General features: G+C 38.1%; 1 protein-coding gene across 4 annotated transcripts; it reads right to left on the bottom strand.

The window, feature by feature from the left end:
- Positions 1-253: 253 nt before the first annotated feature.
- On the bottom strand, positions 254-14,185 carry TGDS (TDP-glucose 4,6-dehydratase). 4 transcript variants are annotated; one of them, XM_065658547.1, is made up of 12 exons: positions 13,966-14,185; positions 12,768-12,834; positions 12,285-12,353; positions 9,616-9,706; positions 8,459-8,601; positions 6,845-6,943; positions 5,928-5,987; positions 4,783-4,826; positions 4,335-4,500; positions 3,712-3,770; positions 1,722-1,819; positions 254-1,319 (listed from the first exon to the last, which is right to left on the bottom strand). In XM_065658547.1, exons 1-12 carry the CDS (start codon positions 14,040-14,042, stop codon positions 1,219-1,221), a joined length of 1,074 nt encoding a protein of 357 aa, XP_065514619.1. In that variant the 5' UTR covers positions 14,043-14,185; the 3' UTR covers positions 254-1,218. The 4 variants fall into 4 exon arrangements, 3 of the variants coding, with proteins under 3 accessions (XP_065514619.1, XP_065514621.1, XP_065514620.1); XR_010608039.1 differs by lacking the exon at positions 254-1,319 and adding an exon at positions 2,758-2,827 and having other exon boundaries at positions 1,737-1,819; XM_065658549.1 differs by lacking the exons at positions 254-1,319; positions 1,722-1,819 and adding exons at positions 2,758-2,827; positions 2,930-3,007.
- Positions 14,186-14,578: the final 393 nt, after the last annotated feature.

Here is a 14,578-nt window from a genome sequence, read left to right as displayed (position 1 = left end):
GTTGCGGCTCTACCCAGGGGCAACAGAAGGGGCTGGGACTGCATCAGGTACAGAAGCTCAAGTGATAAAACCAAGAAGAGCTTTCCCTTCTACATCTGCCACCTCAGAGTCAAAAAAGTGAAGATAGTCCTCCCTGCATCCTGAAAAAAATAACAAATAATAAAAAAACCCCACACCATCTACTTTTTCAACATGTTTACTTAAGAGAAACCAGTTACACTGTAACTTCTATTATTAAATCCACTTCGAAAAAGATTGACATTTCTAGACTTGAAGTTTCCTCCCAAACTTTACATTAAAATTCAAATATTGTTTCATCTTTAAAATGTTTATCACAAAAAAAAAATCGTGAAACACTGTGCTGAATATGGTGTGCCGACCCACAATTCACAGAAGTGTTAAAATTGTGTGTCCATAAATTTCCGTCATACCATAGGAAATAACATCACTGGAATGTGTTACAGTATTTCAAGTTTGTTACTATTAGTTAAGAAAAGGAAGTTAACATGTAAAAACAGTAATAAAATTAAAAAAATGACATCTAAACCAGAGCAAAGTTTAAGAAAATACTTCTGGAAATCTCAGCTGCTACTTCTTGACACCTTTCTTCCCCACCTCCTTTAAAAGAGGGTATTTAAAATTACAGAACAGACAACAGTTTAATCAGTCATCTACAGAAGGTAATACTGCACCAATGGAGAAAAGGAATGAGCCATATGGGTGCTGTATCTAGCTTTTATCAACTGATTTATACCCTCCAGAAAATACAGCAGTTTTCTGCTAGATTAAAAATAAAACGCAACTCTTTATAGTGACAAAAATAATGTATTAGAATGTAAAAAACAGACTAGTACAGATGAACGATACTAGAACTAAACAAATTTCACTGAAAGCCCAAAAGGCTGTAATTGCAATTATTCTAAATTAATAAGGCAGATTTGACAGTTACACTAATTTATGGCATTATAAATATTCTTCATCCTGTACAGTTCTTTAAAAAATCAATACGTAGTTATAATACAGTATTGCACCAAAAGCTGAAATTAACAGGTTGAACTCAAAGTGCTGAAACCCCTCCAAAGTTGTGCCGCACTGTAGTTCCATATTCATCATAGTTCATGTATCTTGAACACATCGAGAGTTCTGTGTGGCCACTTGGAGGCTTTGAAGAAAAAGACTGTATGAGGTAGAATAAATTTCTTCAAGTTCTCCGCCACCCTACGGGCCGCTGAGCTGTGCACATGGCTCTGTCACAGGGAAGGGCTCCAAAGCTTTCTCCGAGTTCTTCCAGTTGTGAAAGTTTTCTTTGTACCATTCAACTAGTATGAAGAGAACATTGATGAGTCAAGTTGACCAGAGAGAACAGTGAAATTCAAACACTCCATAGATATCATAAGACTAACAACATGCTGACAGTTCATTATGCAAAATTTTAATGTATAATATTAAGAAAATCTAGTTTAGATTTTAGAAATTCTTCATGCAAGACTTACTCTAGCGCATTAAAAAGTAACTAATTCTAGTACCTAACGCCACTTTATCATGATGAACCTTTTTTTTAATCATGTAAACTCACTACTTAAATAGTATCCAATTTTAAGTAAAATTGAAGTGTTAAATTCATTCTCTTTAGCTTCTCATTAACTAACCTATATACCTATTTTCCCCCTTTTCCCTCCTCCCATCACTTCTAAATCAGTGTAAAAGGCAATCAGTCCTACTTGTTTTCTTTATTCCTTCTTTCCAAGGCACTTTAGGTCTCCATCCTAAGTTGTGCATTTTTTCTGAACTCATTGGGTATCTCAGGTCATTTGTAGGTCTGATGAAGTATAAAATGCACATGGAAAACAGTTTTATTAGACTTTTTCATGAACTGGAGATGCAGTATCTCACATTGTCCTCAAAACAACATCAGGTATGCTTAGATTTTGAAAACTCCTGTCAACATGAACAGATTCTAGTGCCTTCAAAAAATACACAGCAGTTGAGTACAACTACAACAATATAATTCAGTTTGTACAGTCAACTACATGGAGGTGCCTAGAATAAATATGAATTAATCTCTTATTGGCACAAAAATGAATGCAAAACTCAAATCACTGCCAAAGCAATTGTTAAAATCAGTGGATTTGCAACTCTTTAGACAGTCGCTATGCAAGCCAGTGTTTTTCAATATCAGCATTCACATTTTTCATTCTGAAAGCCCACGAATTTTAATATATTTTGAATCTGAAATACACAGACTTCCAAAGCACTGTCATTACACTGCTTCATTAGCTACACAAACTTAGTAATGCTGAGAATGTAGAATTCAAGGCTGCAAGTTTCAACACAGAAAGAGATTTCCTACATTGAAGCATGGCACAAATTTTCAATTCCACAATCTGGCAGCTAGGTAGCAAAGTCTAACATTCCTGTGTTACTGGCACTAGCATACTCAATAGTTAAGCTACATGTGCAGACAGAAACCAGGTACTCTTCACCATTAGTAAAACATGCTAATCTCAAGCAGAAGCAGAACTAATTTTTCCGTGACAAGTAACCCCCATGACCTTTAAATCACTCATTACAGAATTAAATAATCGTTAGTTAGGTGTCCTAAGAATCTTTTATAAATCTTCAACATTCTTTGAAACACGTATTCCTAAGTGGTTAGTTTTCCCAAGCTCATTTATGTTTAAACATAAGCAGAGAGAGCCCAAAACACAAGAAGAAACATCTCTATCTGAATTACACTGAGACGTACTGAACACTCACATTATGTGAGCCAAAGGCAATTCCTTCAAAGTCCTGTGATACACTCAGATAGGATTATGAAGAACACTTCCTTTTAAAAACAAAAATTAGTATAAAAACACTTCAGTTGCCATGATAATAATCTAAATGTGAATGGAAAGTGAGAATTCTAAAGGCCATAATAATACTTAACTGCTATCAGCCCATACGTCATTTCTAATCACTCTAGAGAAAGAGAGTGATATCTAAAGTAAGCAGAGACTCATTGTTGCTGCAGAAAAGAAATGGAGATAAAATAACAGAGCCAAACCAAGCCTGAAATTAAGGACAGAAACACACAGGAAAGGCATATTTATAAAATCTATCCATTTTTGCCACTGCCCTAACTTTGGCAACTCAGAGTTTTAAATTTCCTTTTGGCATAGCAGTTTCAGCTTAAGATAGGAACCTAAAATTAGTTATACTCCTCAGATGTGTATTTCTGCCTGTGGAATAAAGCATGTCTAAGTCTGAACTAGTCACGTTAATGTCAAAATACTAAAGCTAAATAAGAGATGATAGGGTTCATCTCACTCAAGTGTTGTTGAATATAAAGTACTTAATAAACTATCCAAACTACCCTTAAGAAAATATTCAGCCACTGTGTAAAACCTGCCCTATTCCCAGAGCAGACTTCAGTAGTGAGAAGTTCGAAGAAAGTTTGGAGACAGTCAGATTAGCATTACGCATTCCCCTTCAAGACATATACTCTGACCTAATGATCCAAGTAATAAATGGAAATTCTGTAGAAATCATAGATATCAAACCCACTAGCAAAACAAACAAATGAAAAACTTAAGATAGCAGAACAGCTCTTCCTCCCTCAAAAGTTTTCCCTCCTGCAGAGCAGAAACACTTTCACAAAAAACTATTTGGCAAGAGACCCAGAAACCTTCAGAATAAAGCTGTCCTGAGTGTGCTTGGCTATTTTCTTACCTGTCTTTGACATAATCCATCCAGTGCTCCATTTCGGATTCCGAACTCGTCTTCTTTATCTGTCAAGACAAAACAAAATTCACACCCACACATCTTGCACTGTCTTTACATCCATTTATAAAATAGAATTTTTAACGATATTTAAGTCCAGTTAAAAAACAAAACAAAAACCACGCACACAAAACAAACCACAAACAGAAATGGTCTTTTGTCTAAACAGAGTTTTCAAACTACCGAAATTATTGTAACTATCTAGAACAACTCAAATACCTCTCTTTCACCTGTGCACTGCCTAACCAGTCATAACTGTTAGATTTTAATAGTGCCACATTCTCAGACCAAAACTGAAGCAGTCAGCATGAAAAAGAAACAAAAAACCCTACCAAATGGCATTTAATCATTATGACAGCTACATCCCAGTCAGGATAACTGATGCAACAGTGCAACACAGGACAGTCTGTAATGCAAACTGACACAGTACAGCTGCCACAGAAAGGGCAGCACATCCTTCTGCTCCAACTACCTGCTAAGACCAGCTCTCTCAAAGCTACAAAAAGATTTAGAGTAGAATTGTTCATATGTGCAATGACTGGTAAAGAAAAGCATCATAACTGTTTACTCACTAAATGGATTAACTCCTTAGCAAGCTGGGCAATGGACATCTCAAAGTTAGTTCCAATGTTATAAATTTCACCTGGCTTCCCCTCCTTCAGGACAGTAAGGAATGCTTCTACCACATCGGTTGCATAAAGGAAATTCCTTCTTTGAAGTCCAGAACCATGAATACAGCTTAAAACCAGGAAAAGGCAAGAAATTTTTGTTAATCCTTAAAGAGAAGCATTCAATTTATTAGACTGCGTTTTAAGCAGTTTTGCTGTTCGCCATTACCTGAAGGTATCTTAAGTAGCTGACAAGCAAGCAATCCTTTAGTTTTTTTAATGAAATCCTATTGTTAAAATAAGCAATTCATAACTTAGTTATGAAATTATCATGTTACAAACCATAACATGTATTTATAACTGTAATTGCAGTTTTATAGCACAAATATCACCAGAAAATTGAATTACATACCATTTTCTGTTCTGTTGCAACAAAGATATAAACTTTGGAATAACCTAAAGGATTGAAGAAAAAAAAAAAATTACTCCGTATTTTAGAACCTGTTATTTTGTAAAGAACATGAGGATTCACCAGTAAGTATTATTAAATATTTTAATAAGACCCTTTAAATACTTCTAAGTTTTCTTTAGTCTAATCAAAGAATGCATCAAGCCGAATGCATCAAGCCTAGAAACTGCAACGATCCGAGTTGTTTTTTTTTTTAAAGTAGATGCTTCTTCTGTTGTGAAGCTTATCTTTCTTGTCAATCATTACAGATCAGTAGTTACAAAGGTAACCTTTTTTTTTTTTAATAAAAGAAAATGGTTGTTACTTTTTGCACACAGAGGTGCACTGGAGTCTAATTAGAGATGCCTGTTGCAAACAGTCTAGAACACGGTTTAAACATCCAGCAAGTTCCAGTAAATCTATAGTCAAGGAGTCATTAGAATAGTTAAATTTGGAAGAGAACCAAAAGACAGTTTCAAGATAAGTAAACAAGGATCAAGCGACAGCCACTAGCTTGCAGCATAAAGATTTACCATATTATGTTCAGCTACAAGCTTAGATCCACTCATAATGTCCTAGAAACTTCAGAACAGTTGGCCCCACTATTAAAGTTTTTAAACTGAAACCATTAGAAAGCTATTCCAATTATTTTAATTTTGTTAACTTACTACTAGGTTGGAACATCTTTCCATATCGGACACATCGCTCTCCTGCAATTTACTTTTTGAAATGTTTACCGTAGTTATTAAACATTCCTAATTACAGCAGAAGACATGCAAGTTAACGTAGGGGAACCCTGCCAGACATAAGGTGCTTAAATATGCTTTGAAAACCAGAAAAACTACAAACTGAAGTTGTTGTAGTAAAATTCACATAAATAAGCTCTAATTGATGCTTCACTAATAACAAAAAAGACCTGTGCTGCTTCTACTGATGGTAAGCCATGTTAGCGTGAGATCAAAATATATAATCACAGGTAAACAGGCACAAATATACTTGCAAGACAGTGCTTTTTTCAAAAGTCAATCCATTCTTACGAGAAAGTAACATCACTGCAACCCTGAATTATGGTATGCTGAAGGTCAGAGTAAAGCATAGGTTTAACTTACTTTTTCTGGATACTGGTGTGGCCCGTAAACATTACTGCTCCGTGTGATAACAACTGGGAACTTAAGAGCATTAAACAAGCATGTGATTACAGAAGAAGATATATACCAGTAAAGATCTGTAGGCTTCTTGCTGATCAATAAGTAATAAACTGACACACTCACACAGTGCTTATGCAAAAATCTTACAAACGTTAATTAAGCTATCCATACTTCCATAAAATAGGCAAGGGCCTCCAGCCTTCTCAGTCTGATAGGAGCACAAGTGACAAATATTTGTCACCTCTCAGTCTTGCTATGGAACCACCACAGGACATTACATGCATGTATCTGGTTGACTGAAGACTGCCTTACTACTCCTTATTCCAAGATAATGTTTCACAGTCATTAACATCTTATTCAAATCAACTTTCTGTCAAAAAGAACTTTGCAGAAGGACATGTCAAAAACAAGGACTAAAGTATTCAAAATTTTATATATTTTGCTTAAACAAATCAGAACAATAGTTTTATTCTTTCTTTAGATTTCACTATAAATCTAGTCTTAATACAATTTGAATTTTGCATATTTGACTTCCGTATAAACAGATTTCCTTTAAGCTTAACTGTGTTTTTTTTAATTTGCTAATGTAGTTTTTGACTATTCTATCAAAGAACACTTTTAGACATTATGGTTCAGATTTAAAAAAAAAAAAAAAAAAAAACCACACAAACATTTGACCCCTCCCCACTGTCTTGCAGTATATCTCCACCAATAAGTGGTGGACATCCTCTGACACACCCAAACTACAATACTAGCAATCACAAAAGAAGTGGCACTGTGTGGACTAGTGCTGATTTTTATTTTTTTTTTTTTTTAATACTCTTAATACAGACACTTAAGTAGGGGCTTCAGAGTTTTTGAGGCTTGCGTCAACTTACTTGGTACCTTTCCCAGTAAGACTGAACAAAACATTCTGCAGCTGCTTTAGAGGAAGCATAGGGATTTGTCGGACATTTTGGTGAGGATTCATCAAATTCCTAAAATGAAAAGAAAAATTTGCACGACTCAATTTCTATTGCCCAGATAAGTCTTAAGAGTTACAAAAGCTGCAGTTGCAACCGAAACAAAAATCCCTAAATATTCAAGCACACCAGTCTGAGAAAGTCTGTTTATCAAACACAGGAGGCAGCCAGAATATCAGCAGTAATATTTTTATACTTCTAGCAAAGTACCTAACAGTGGCAGGTGCTTAGATTTTTATCTTGTAAAATAATCAGTGTTGCCACAGGGAGGTTCAATACTTTTCAGGCTCATATTGCCATTGCATCACAGTTAGCAAAATGACCTTTCAGTCCTAAATAAAAGAGGTCCTTTCTCCCTTTATGTTTTCCATAAACATTATTTCTATAAGAAAAGTAGAATTTCAACCCAAGTCCTCCAAAGCAAGGCTTCAACACTTCTGACTTGTTCTAGAACAGGTAGCTTCATGGCTATCCTGCCACTTCTATCTACTTCTTGCTTGAAAAAACAAAAAACCCTAATATAAAATAATGTATCAAAGAAAGAAGGGATTCTGCACTGCCTGAGTTGCACTTCATAACAATTGCCTTAACATGTGATTAAAAGACTCACTGTTCTTGTCTGATCTTTGCCTCAAACTAATTAACACCAACTTACTATCTGACCTTCCTCTCCTCCAAAAAAACTCTGTTCAAGAACTTTTACTATGATTCACAAAGAGAAGAAAATACAGATAAAAATGCAAGTGCTCTTTTCAAGGCCCAGAGACAGAAAAAGTTCACTTCAATTTGCCTCATGCAAGACACTGCAACAATAAGAAAATGCACATGACTTTTCTAAAATACGATAATATTTTCATGGATTATGGCACTGAGCTAAATTACATTTCCTCAATTCAGGTCAGACATAAATCGGCAAGAATCAAAAAGATTTCCATACAACAAGAAACATCTGAATGTTTCTTCCAGTAATACAGAAACTATTTCCTGTTGGAATTCTCAGTACCTACAGTTCTGTTAGTATTTTTGCTAGAGTACAAAACCTGTTCCCTGCCTTCTAACTTCATAGTCAAGGCAGAGCAGGAAAAAATAAAACACACAAAGCCAAAAAAAACCAAAACAAAAAAAAAAAAAACCACAAACAAACAACGACAACAAAAAAACACACACAAAAAAACCACCACACACACCCAACATACTGCGTGCATTACTGGAGTCTCAGGAATGCTATAAGTCAAAATTTGTACAATATATTCTTTGATACTATCTCTGAGGAATATTCACATGCCATGAATGACCCAAATCTCACTGCTTGAGGCAACATACATTCCATATAAAACATGCTAAAAAAATTCAGGACATTTTTTATATTTATCTCCCTAGAAACAACCAGTGCTTGTTTACAAGTTCCAGTATTGTCAGAAATAGCTCAAAAGTCATACATTTACAAAGGCCAAGGAAAGTTAGGTTCATTTTGTTCTCACTCTTAAAAGCACATAAAGCTAGAAGACCCTCACGGACTTTCAAACTCACCCCATCAGTGCTGCCTCCATATACTTCATCTGTACTGACATAGACAAACTTCTCCACGTTGGCTTCATGTGCAGCAGCAACTAGTACATTAGTGCCATAAACATTCACATAGGTAAATTCCAGGGCACGCCAAAATGAGAGATCTACATTAAAAAAATCCAGACAATTCTGATTAAGTTTAGGCAAGATGTGGATTCCTATTGAACTATAATATCAGAGGCTGCAATATAGGCTGGGACTTCATGGCTAGTTCTTTGATTGTCAGATATCAAAGTCACTATAAATGAGGATACTTCCTACACTTGAAAACAAAACCCTTGTACTCAATAACAGGGTGAAATAGAGTGAAAGTTTGTTGGCTATGGACAGCTCCATTTGAAATAGCATTACCTAACTAAGTGGCAGCATAACTACTTCCCCTCTTCACTAGGAAGGGCTATGCTCAGTAAGAAAAGCATCATTTGAAGACAGTTGTAAGATGCAGAAATATATGCCTATTACTGTTAATTAATTAGCACCTGTTTTAATTCTTAGAATTGTCCCACTGGCTAAAGACTTTGTGCATATCAAATCTGACAATTTTGAGAAGTTTTTTCCTGGAGAATTCTTTGAGGATTTCTTCTCATGATGAAAGGAGTACAGTAGGGATAGTTCTCATTAACAGTGTTAGTGAGGCACGGTAGCCTGAAATCAGCACTTAAGTGTAATTCATTGTCTCTTTTTAGAATCCAGACAGGATTCTGAAGGGAGCTATGCCAAATCCTTCAGCTTCCACACAATGTTTTTTTCCTGCAAGGTTTGCACCAACAAAGTAAAAACTTAAGACTATGTACCAATCCTCTTTCCATTGTCTTCATTACTTCACCAGTACACTGTCAGTTACATGTGTGTCTAGATGGAATTTAAAAATGTAACATAACAAAAAAAAAGGGGGGGGGGAGCATTACCATTTATGTACAATCAAAACAGACAACAGTCAGACAAAGCACTTTTTAAATTAAGGCTGTGAACCCTTTTGAGTTAAAAAGGCCACCAGATCTTGAATCACGTAGTTTGTAGAGACAAACTGTATCCTTGTTTTATATGAAGGGAAAAAGACTATATTTCAAACAAATATAGTAATGACAAGTAATATCAAAACATGTAGCAGTGCTCACCTACATGTGTTTGGGCTGCAAAATGAAGGACTATATCTATTTTCTCAGTTTCAAAGAGCTGTTTTATAAAATCAGGGTCACAAATATCTCCCTATACAGAAAAAAAAACCATTAACAAATTATTTTTGACAGAAAATAGTAAGCTTTCATTTGTACAAAGCATCACATAACAAACCATTACAAAGGAAGCACAGGATAGAAAAAGCACTACCAGCTGAGCTTTGGGCAATTTATTAATGCCATGTCTAAAACAACATCGGATATAAAGTTCACATATTTTGAGCAACAGCCTCAACAAAACTTATTTCAGGATTTATGACTATTTAGCATTAGAAACAGCATCGCCCTCAAAATATACACAACAGAAGCAGAGTGTGTAGCTTAAATGCTGAGGTTGAAATCAGAAGTTCCCACAGCAACTAAGAGAGTTACTGGAGTCTGGCAAACAGACAGTGACACCTAGTGGCATCACAAACGGTGGATTTCCACTTCTGTCAAAACGGATTGTTGGATGTCTTGCAAGGATTTGGGGTTTTGTTGTTTGTTCTGATAGTTTTTTTTTTTTAATTGATATATTTAGAAGAGAGACAGGCATCGACCCACAACACATTCTTCCATTTGACACAGAAGCAACTGCAGCTTTTAAAGCTAAATGCAAGCTGAGAAGCAGCTTTTGATATTTATCTGTTGGCTCAACTTAAGATAGTACCCGAGAAGAAGGGGTGCCTTGGGGAAGAAGACTTCTGTATTTTCAATAACAAGGCAATTAACTAAAAATAGTTCAAATGCACCTACGTTTTAAGAAGTTCTCAACAATTCTGAACAACAGCCTCAAAGCAGTACTATACGTCAGAAATGGAAGATGGACTGATTTTACTGTTTCTCATCCCTGAACAGAACTGAAGCACTCCAGTAAATACTTCACTCATACAGTATTTTGAACTAAATGGTTACAACTGACTTTTTTTTTTTAAACTGGAACTCAAACTCTATACATCTATGCTGAACAACAAGAGAAACTGTGATAAAACTGTATCTTTCCTCCAGCCCCTTAAACAAATTTTCTAAACCTTAACTTCTCTACCTTCCAAAACAGGCTTTTCTACAGCACCGCTACAGCATTTACCCTTCCTGCTCTCTACTAAGGCCAGTAATAGTGTTACAGTTCTAATTACAGGGCTGGATCATTTTTTCCAGTGTATTTTTTCCTATCAGTGTCAACTGCTTGGCTGCATACAAGCTACATACAGGCTCTGATCAATGTTTCTTAAAAAATAAAAACCACCACACACAAACCCTGAAAAGTTGGAATGCATTACACGGGGGTGAATTTTGTAGGGAACATATGCCAGCTTTATTCCAGATGCAGCATAGCTACATTGCTTGTCACTATCCCTTGCTTCAGATAGGAATCTAGCTGTTTACAGGGTGCCTTTTAGAACTCTGTGTTATCCCCCGCAATTAAGTGTTAATATATATCCAGATAATGAGGCTTTTCTACAGCACTCATACATTTCATATCACATACTGGAAACTATCAAAAACATTAGGAAAAACAACAAAAAAGACAGTTTGGGCATGCTGAAATTGCACACATTTGCTTAGTAGACATCCCCTTTCCCCTCATGGAACTTTTATCCCAACAGCTCAGAGGCAATCACTTACTGAAATAAAGAGGCAGTTTCACAAAAATGTGAACAGCCATGGGGGTCACCAAATAGGTGAGGACCAATCCAATCCCAACATTGCCTGAATCCATGAGATACATTTAACTTACATCCACATGACGAAGTTGCCCCAAAGTTCCTATTTCAGAAAATTAAACTATATGCATTTCTCTGATGTCCTGCAACGTCGAGCAGCCCAGCTAGACAGAGACCAGCATCAGTACTGACCTTCATTGAGGGGAGGAACCTCAGCTTACGAACTCTGCAGTCAGACTGTTTATCTGAACAATAAATCTAAATCCACCTCCTGTCTTAAGATAAAACTGTGGAAACAGTAAACTGATTTAATTGGCAAAACTTTAAAAAGAAAAGTCATACATTGAACGTTCCAATGAGACCCTGTTCCAAAACAACTATGAACTACACAGCATCAACAGCAAAAATGCAGCCTGGTATCTAGTGCTAACAGAACAAGAAAGTGTGTTGCGCACCACAGAATATGACAAACGACAGTGTTTGAAAGTGCAAAATCTAAGATAGCATCAGAGTAGCATGGAGGAGCCACACCTGAGTTTATCTTGCCCATACCACCTATCAAAAGTGAGTCGATCATCCCTAAGACCACTCATCTCTATAACTAGGCTTTTACCAATTATCTACCTTTATTATACGATAAAATATATCAACTTTCAAAAGACTACTTCATGTAAGTGACAGAACATACTGCCTACTGTTACAGTCTTCTATGAGTGACATATGAAGACTATTAATAAGGTAAGCAGACAAAAGAAATGCTGTTATATCCATCTGACTGTCACATGCATTTGCATATTACATACCCTGACTCATTCTTGACAATGAATTAATAGAAGTAATTTCAACTTTATGGTAAATGAAAGCAGTGGCTTCTAGTTTGGGGAACTCTGGAGACCACATTACCTTGATATGAAGGCATAAAAATCAGTAAAAAGTCAAGTTTCTTAAAAGAGAAAGCTTTATCACCTGGACAAACTTGTAGTTTTCCTTCTCAGAGACAGTTTCAAGATTCTTCAAACTTGCACAGTAGTCGAGCTAAAGAGAAATACCAACACAGTATATAAATAAGCTAACTCAGATCCAACCTAATAACTGGAAGGTTAGAGAACAAAGTCATAACTTCTTTCAAAATAAAAACTATTTTGCAAGAATACATGATAAAGCTTTAAAAACACAAACCTAATATATCCTAACTGCAAAAATTCTTAAATGGAAGTTTAGAACTTCAAAAGCTTCCTTCATTTTTTTTTCAAATATTTATTTGTGGTGTGCACAGGACTATAAGCATGAACAGTAGTTGACTTTTTTTTTTTTGCATAGGAACAAATGGATAGTCAAGCAAAAATTTAGTAAACAACAATAATCCATATAAATTTCAACATGCTATAAATGACATTAAAAATAACTTAAAACAGTTTTCCGTATCAAGAAAAAAAGCAAGCTACTGACCTTATCTAGATTGATAATCAAGTAGTTCGGGTAATTTTTCACGAGAGAGACAACTACATGTGAAGCGCTACAGGACAGAAGAAAAACATATTTTACAATTATATAGTTAGCTTTAAGGTAACGAAGAGATGACAAATTACAAATAAGTTTAGCAATATCAAAAGGCTTTGTGGGAAGAGGAGGCTGTACTCAAGACAGAAGAAAGAGAAATTCACAGATATATTTTAACATACATCACCATTGTTCTGTTGATAATGCCCATAACTGCATACTGTTAAGAACCTAAAAAATCAGATTAAAAGTTCATGCCATAACAAAAGAAAGCAGCACTGCTCACAGCCACCCAAAAAAAAACAACAACAACAAACACCACACAAAACAACCACACCACCAAAACTCTAAACACACCCAAAACTGTTATATGCTACATCCAGTTGCTATTCTAAAACGCTTTTATACTTTTAAGTTTATACATTAGGTATTAGGGAGAACTAAACAGTCTACTCTCCTAACTCCTAATACTGACTCTCAAACATTCAACTCTCTAACACTGCTGCTAGGTGCAAGAAGAGATTGACAGCCTGAGTGCCAGGTGGCATTTTTCTTTGCTGCAGTCTTGATAACAAGAAGCTCACTCTGAGAGTTCAGGTTTGGCAGGTCTTATTCACATCTCCAGCCCGCCCACCTCCCCCCCAAGCTGAGGGTGCACAGAGAAATCCAATCCTCTCACAGCTTCAGCTCCCAAGCACACTGACAAGCTTAAGACAGACCTGAATTTTCTTAAGAGCCCACAGCTGTGGGGAGCAGAGGTAACAAACAGCTGTCGGCTCAAAGTACAGTCACCCCCCAACCTACCTGAGGCTCAGCACCGACTCCCACCATCAGTGCTGGGAGGTCCCCGCACACAGCACCATCTCGCCGGCCGCGGGCGGAGGGCAGCGGGGCAGCGGCCCAGCTCGCTCCCCAGCGCTTACCGCCGCAAACTCCGACACGCGAAGAGCCGCAGGCAGCCTCCAAAGAGAACCCGAGCCTGCAGAAACGGCTGCGCCCCCCGCGGCCTCCGCGAGCGCGGCCCGAGCCAGCGGCGCCACTGAACCGCCCCAGGACAGGCCCCGCAGCTGCGGCACCCGCCGCGTCCCGCCCGCGCCCCCAAGGAGGAGGCCCTCGGCCTCGGCCTGACCCAGCGGCCGCCACTCACATGAACCCCGCGCCGCCCGTCACCAGCAGCCGCTTCTCGAACACCAGCAGCCCCGCCACACCCGCCGGCTCCGACATCGCCCGCGCTTTACGGCGGCGGCCCTCACACCTCAGCTGCCGTGCGCCGCCACCTCACGAAACCGCATGCGCAACAGGGGGCGGAAGCTGTAGTTCCCCAGCAGGTTTCTCCGGCAGGGCAGCGGCCACTGCAAGAGCTGGCGTGGAAGGAGAAAGAGGAGGAGAAAAAAGAAAAAAAAAAAAAAAAAGCCTTCTCCGTGTTCCAGAGCAACGGAGCTCGCCGCCTCTGAGGCGAGCAGGGGCGACTCCGGCCACGTCGTGCGGAAAAACCAAGTATTTGGCTCCACCTACAATGGTGACTTGTCACCTTTTACGACGCTGGGTCTCAATTTACGGCCGAACCCAGCAACGGACACGTCGTAGCTGTGGAGGTGAAGGCCGGCGGGGCACGGTGGCAGGGGAGGGGCCGGCCGCGTCGGCCCCGCCCCCAGGGTGGGGCACGCTCTCTCGCGCGCGGCTCCCATTGGTTCTCCTTCCACCCCCCGTCCCGCGCCCACTTATAACCCGGAGGGGGTGGCGGGGGTCACGTGACGCGG

The sequence above is a fragment of the Caloenas nicobarica genome, chromosome 1 (genome assembly GCF_036013445.1).
Source record: "Caloenas nicobarica isolate bCalNic1 chromosome 1, bCalNic1.hap1, whole genome shotgun sequence".
NCBI lineage: Eukaryota > Metazoa > Chordata > Aves > Columbiformes > Columbidae > Caloenas > Caloenas nicobarica.
This window is presented reverse-complemented; position numbering and strand designations above follow the sequence as displayed.

What these genes read in the sequence shown, in the direction of transcription:
- TGDS (XM_065658547.1), bottom strand. Translation starts at nt 14,042, where the DNA reads ATGTCGGAGCCGGCGGGTGTGGCGGGGCTGCTGGTGTTCGAGAAGCGG. An exon ending in ACGGGCGGCGCGGGGTTCAT is followed by an intron (nt 12,835 to 13,965) that starts GTGAGTGGCGGC and finishes TCTGTCCTGTAG; the next exon opens with CGCTTCACATGTAGTTGTCT. An exon ending in AGAAGGAATAAAGAAAACAA is followed by an intron (nt 1,320 to 1,721) that starts GTAGGACTGATT and finishes TCTTCATACTAG; the next exon opens with TTGAATGGTACAAAGAAAAC.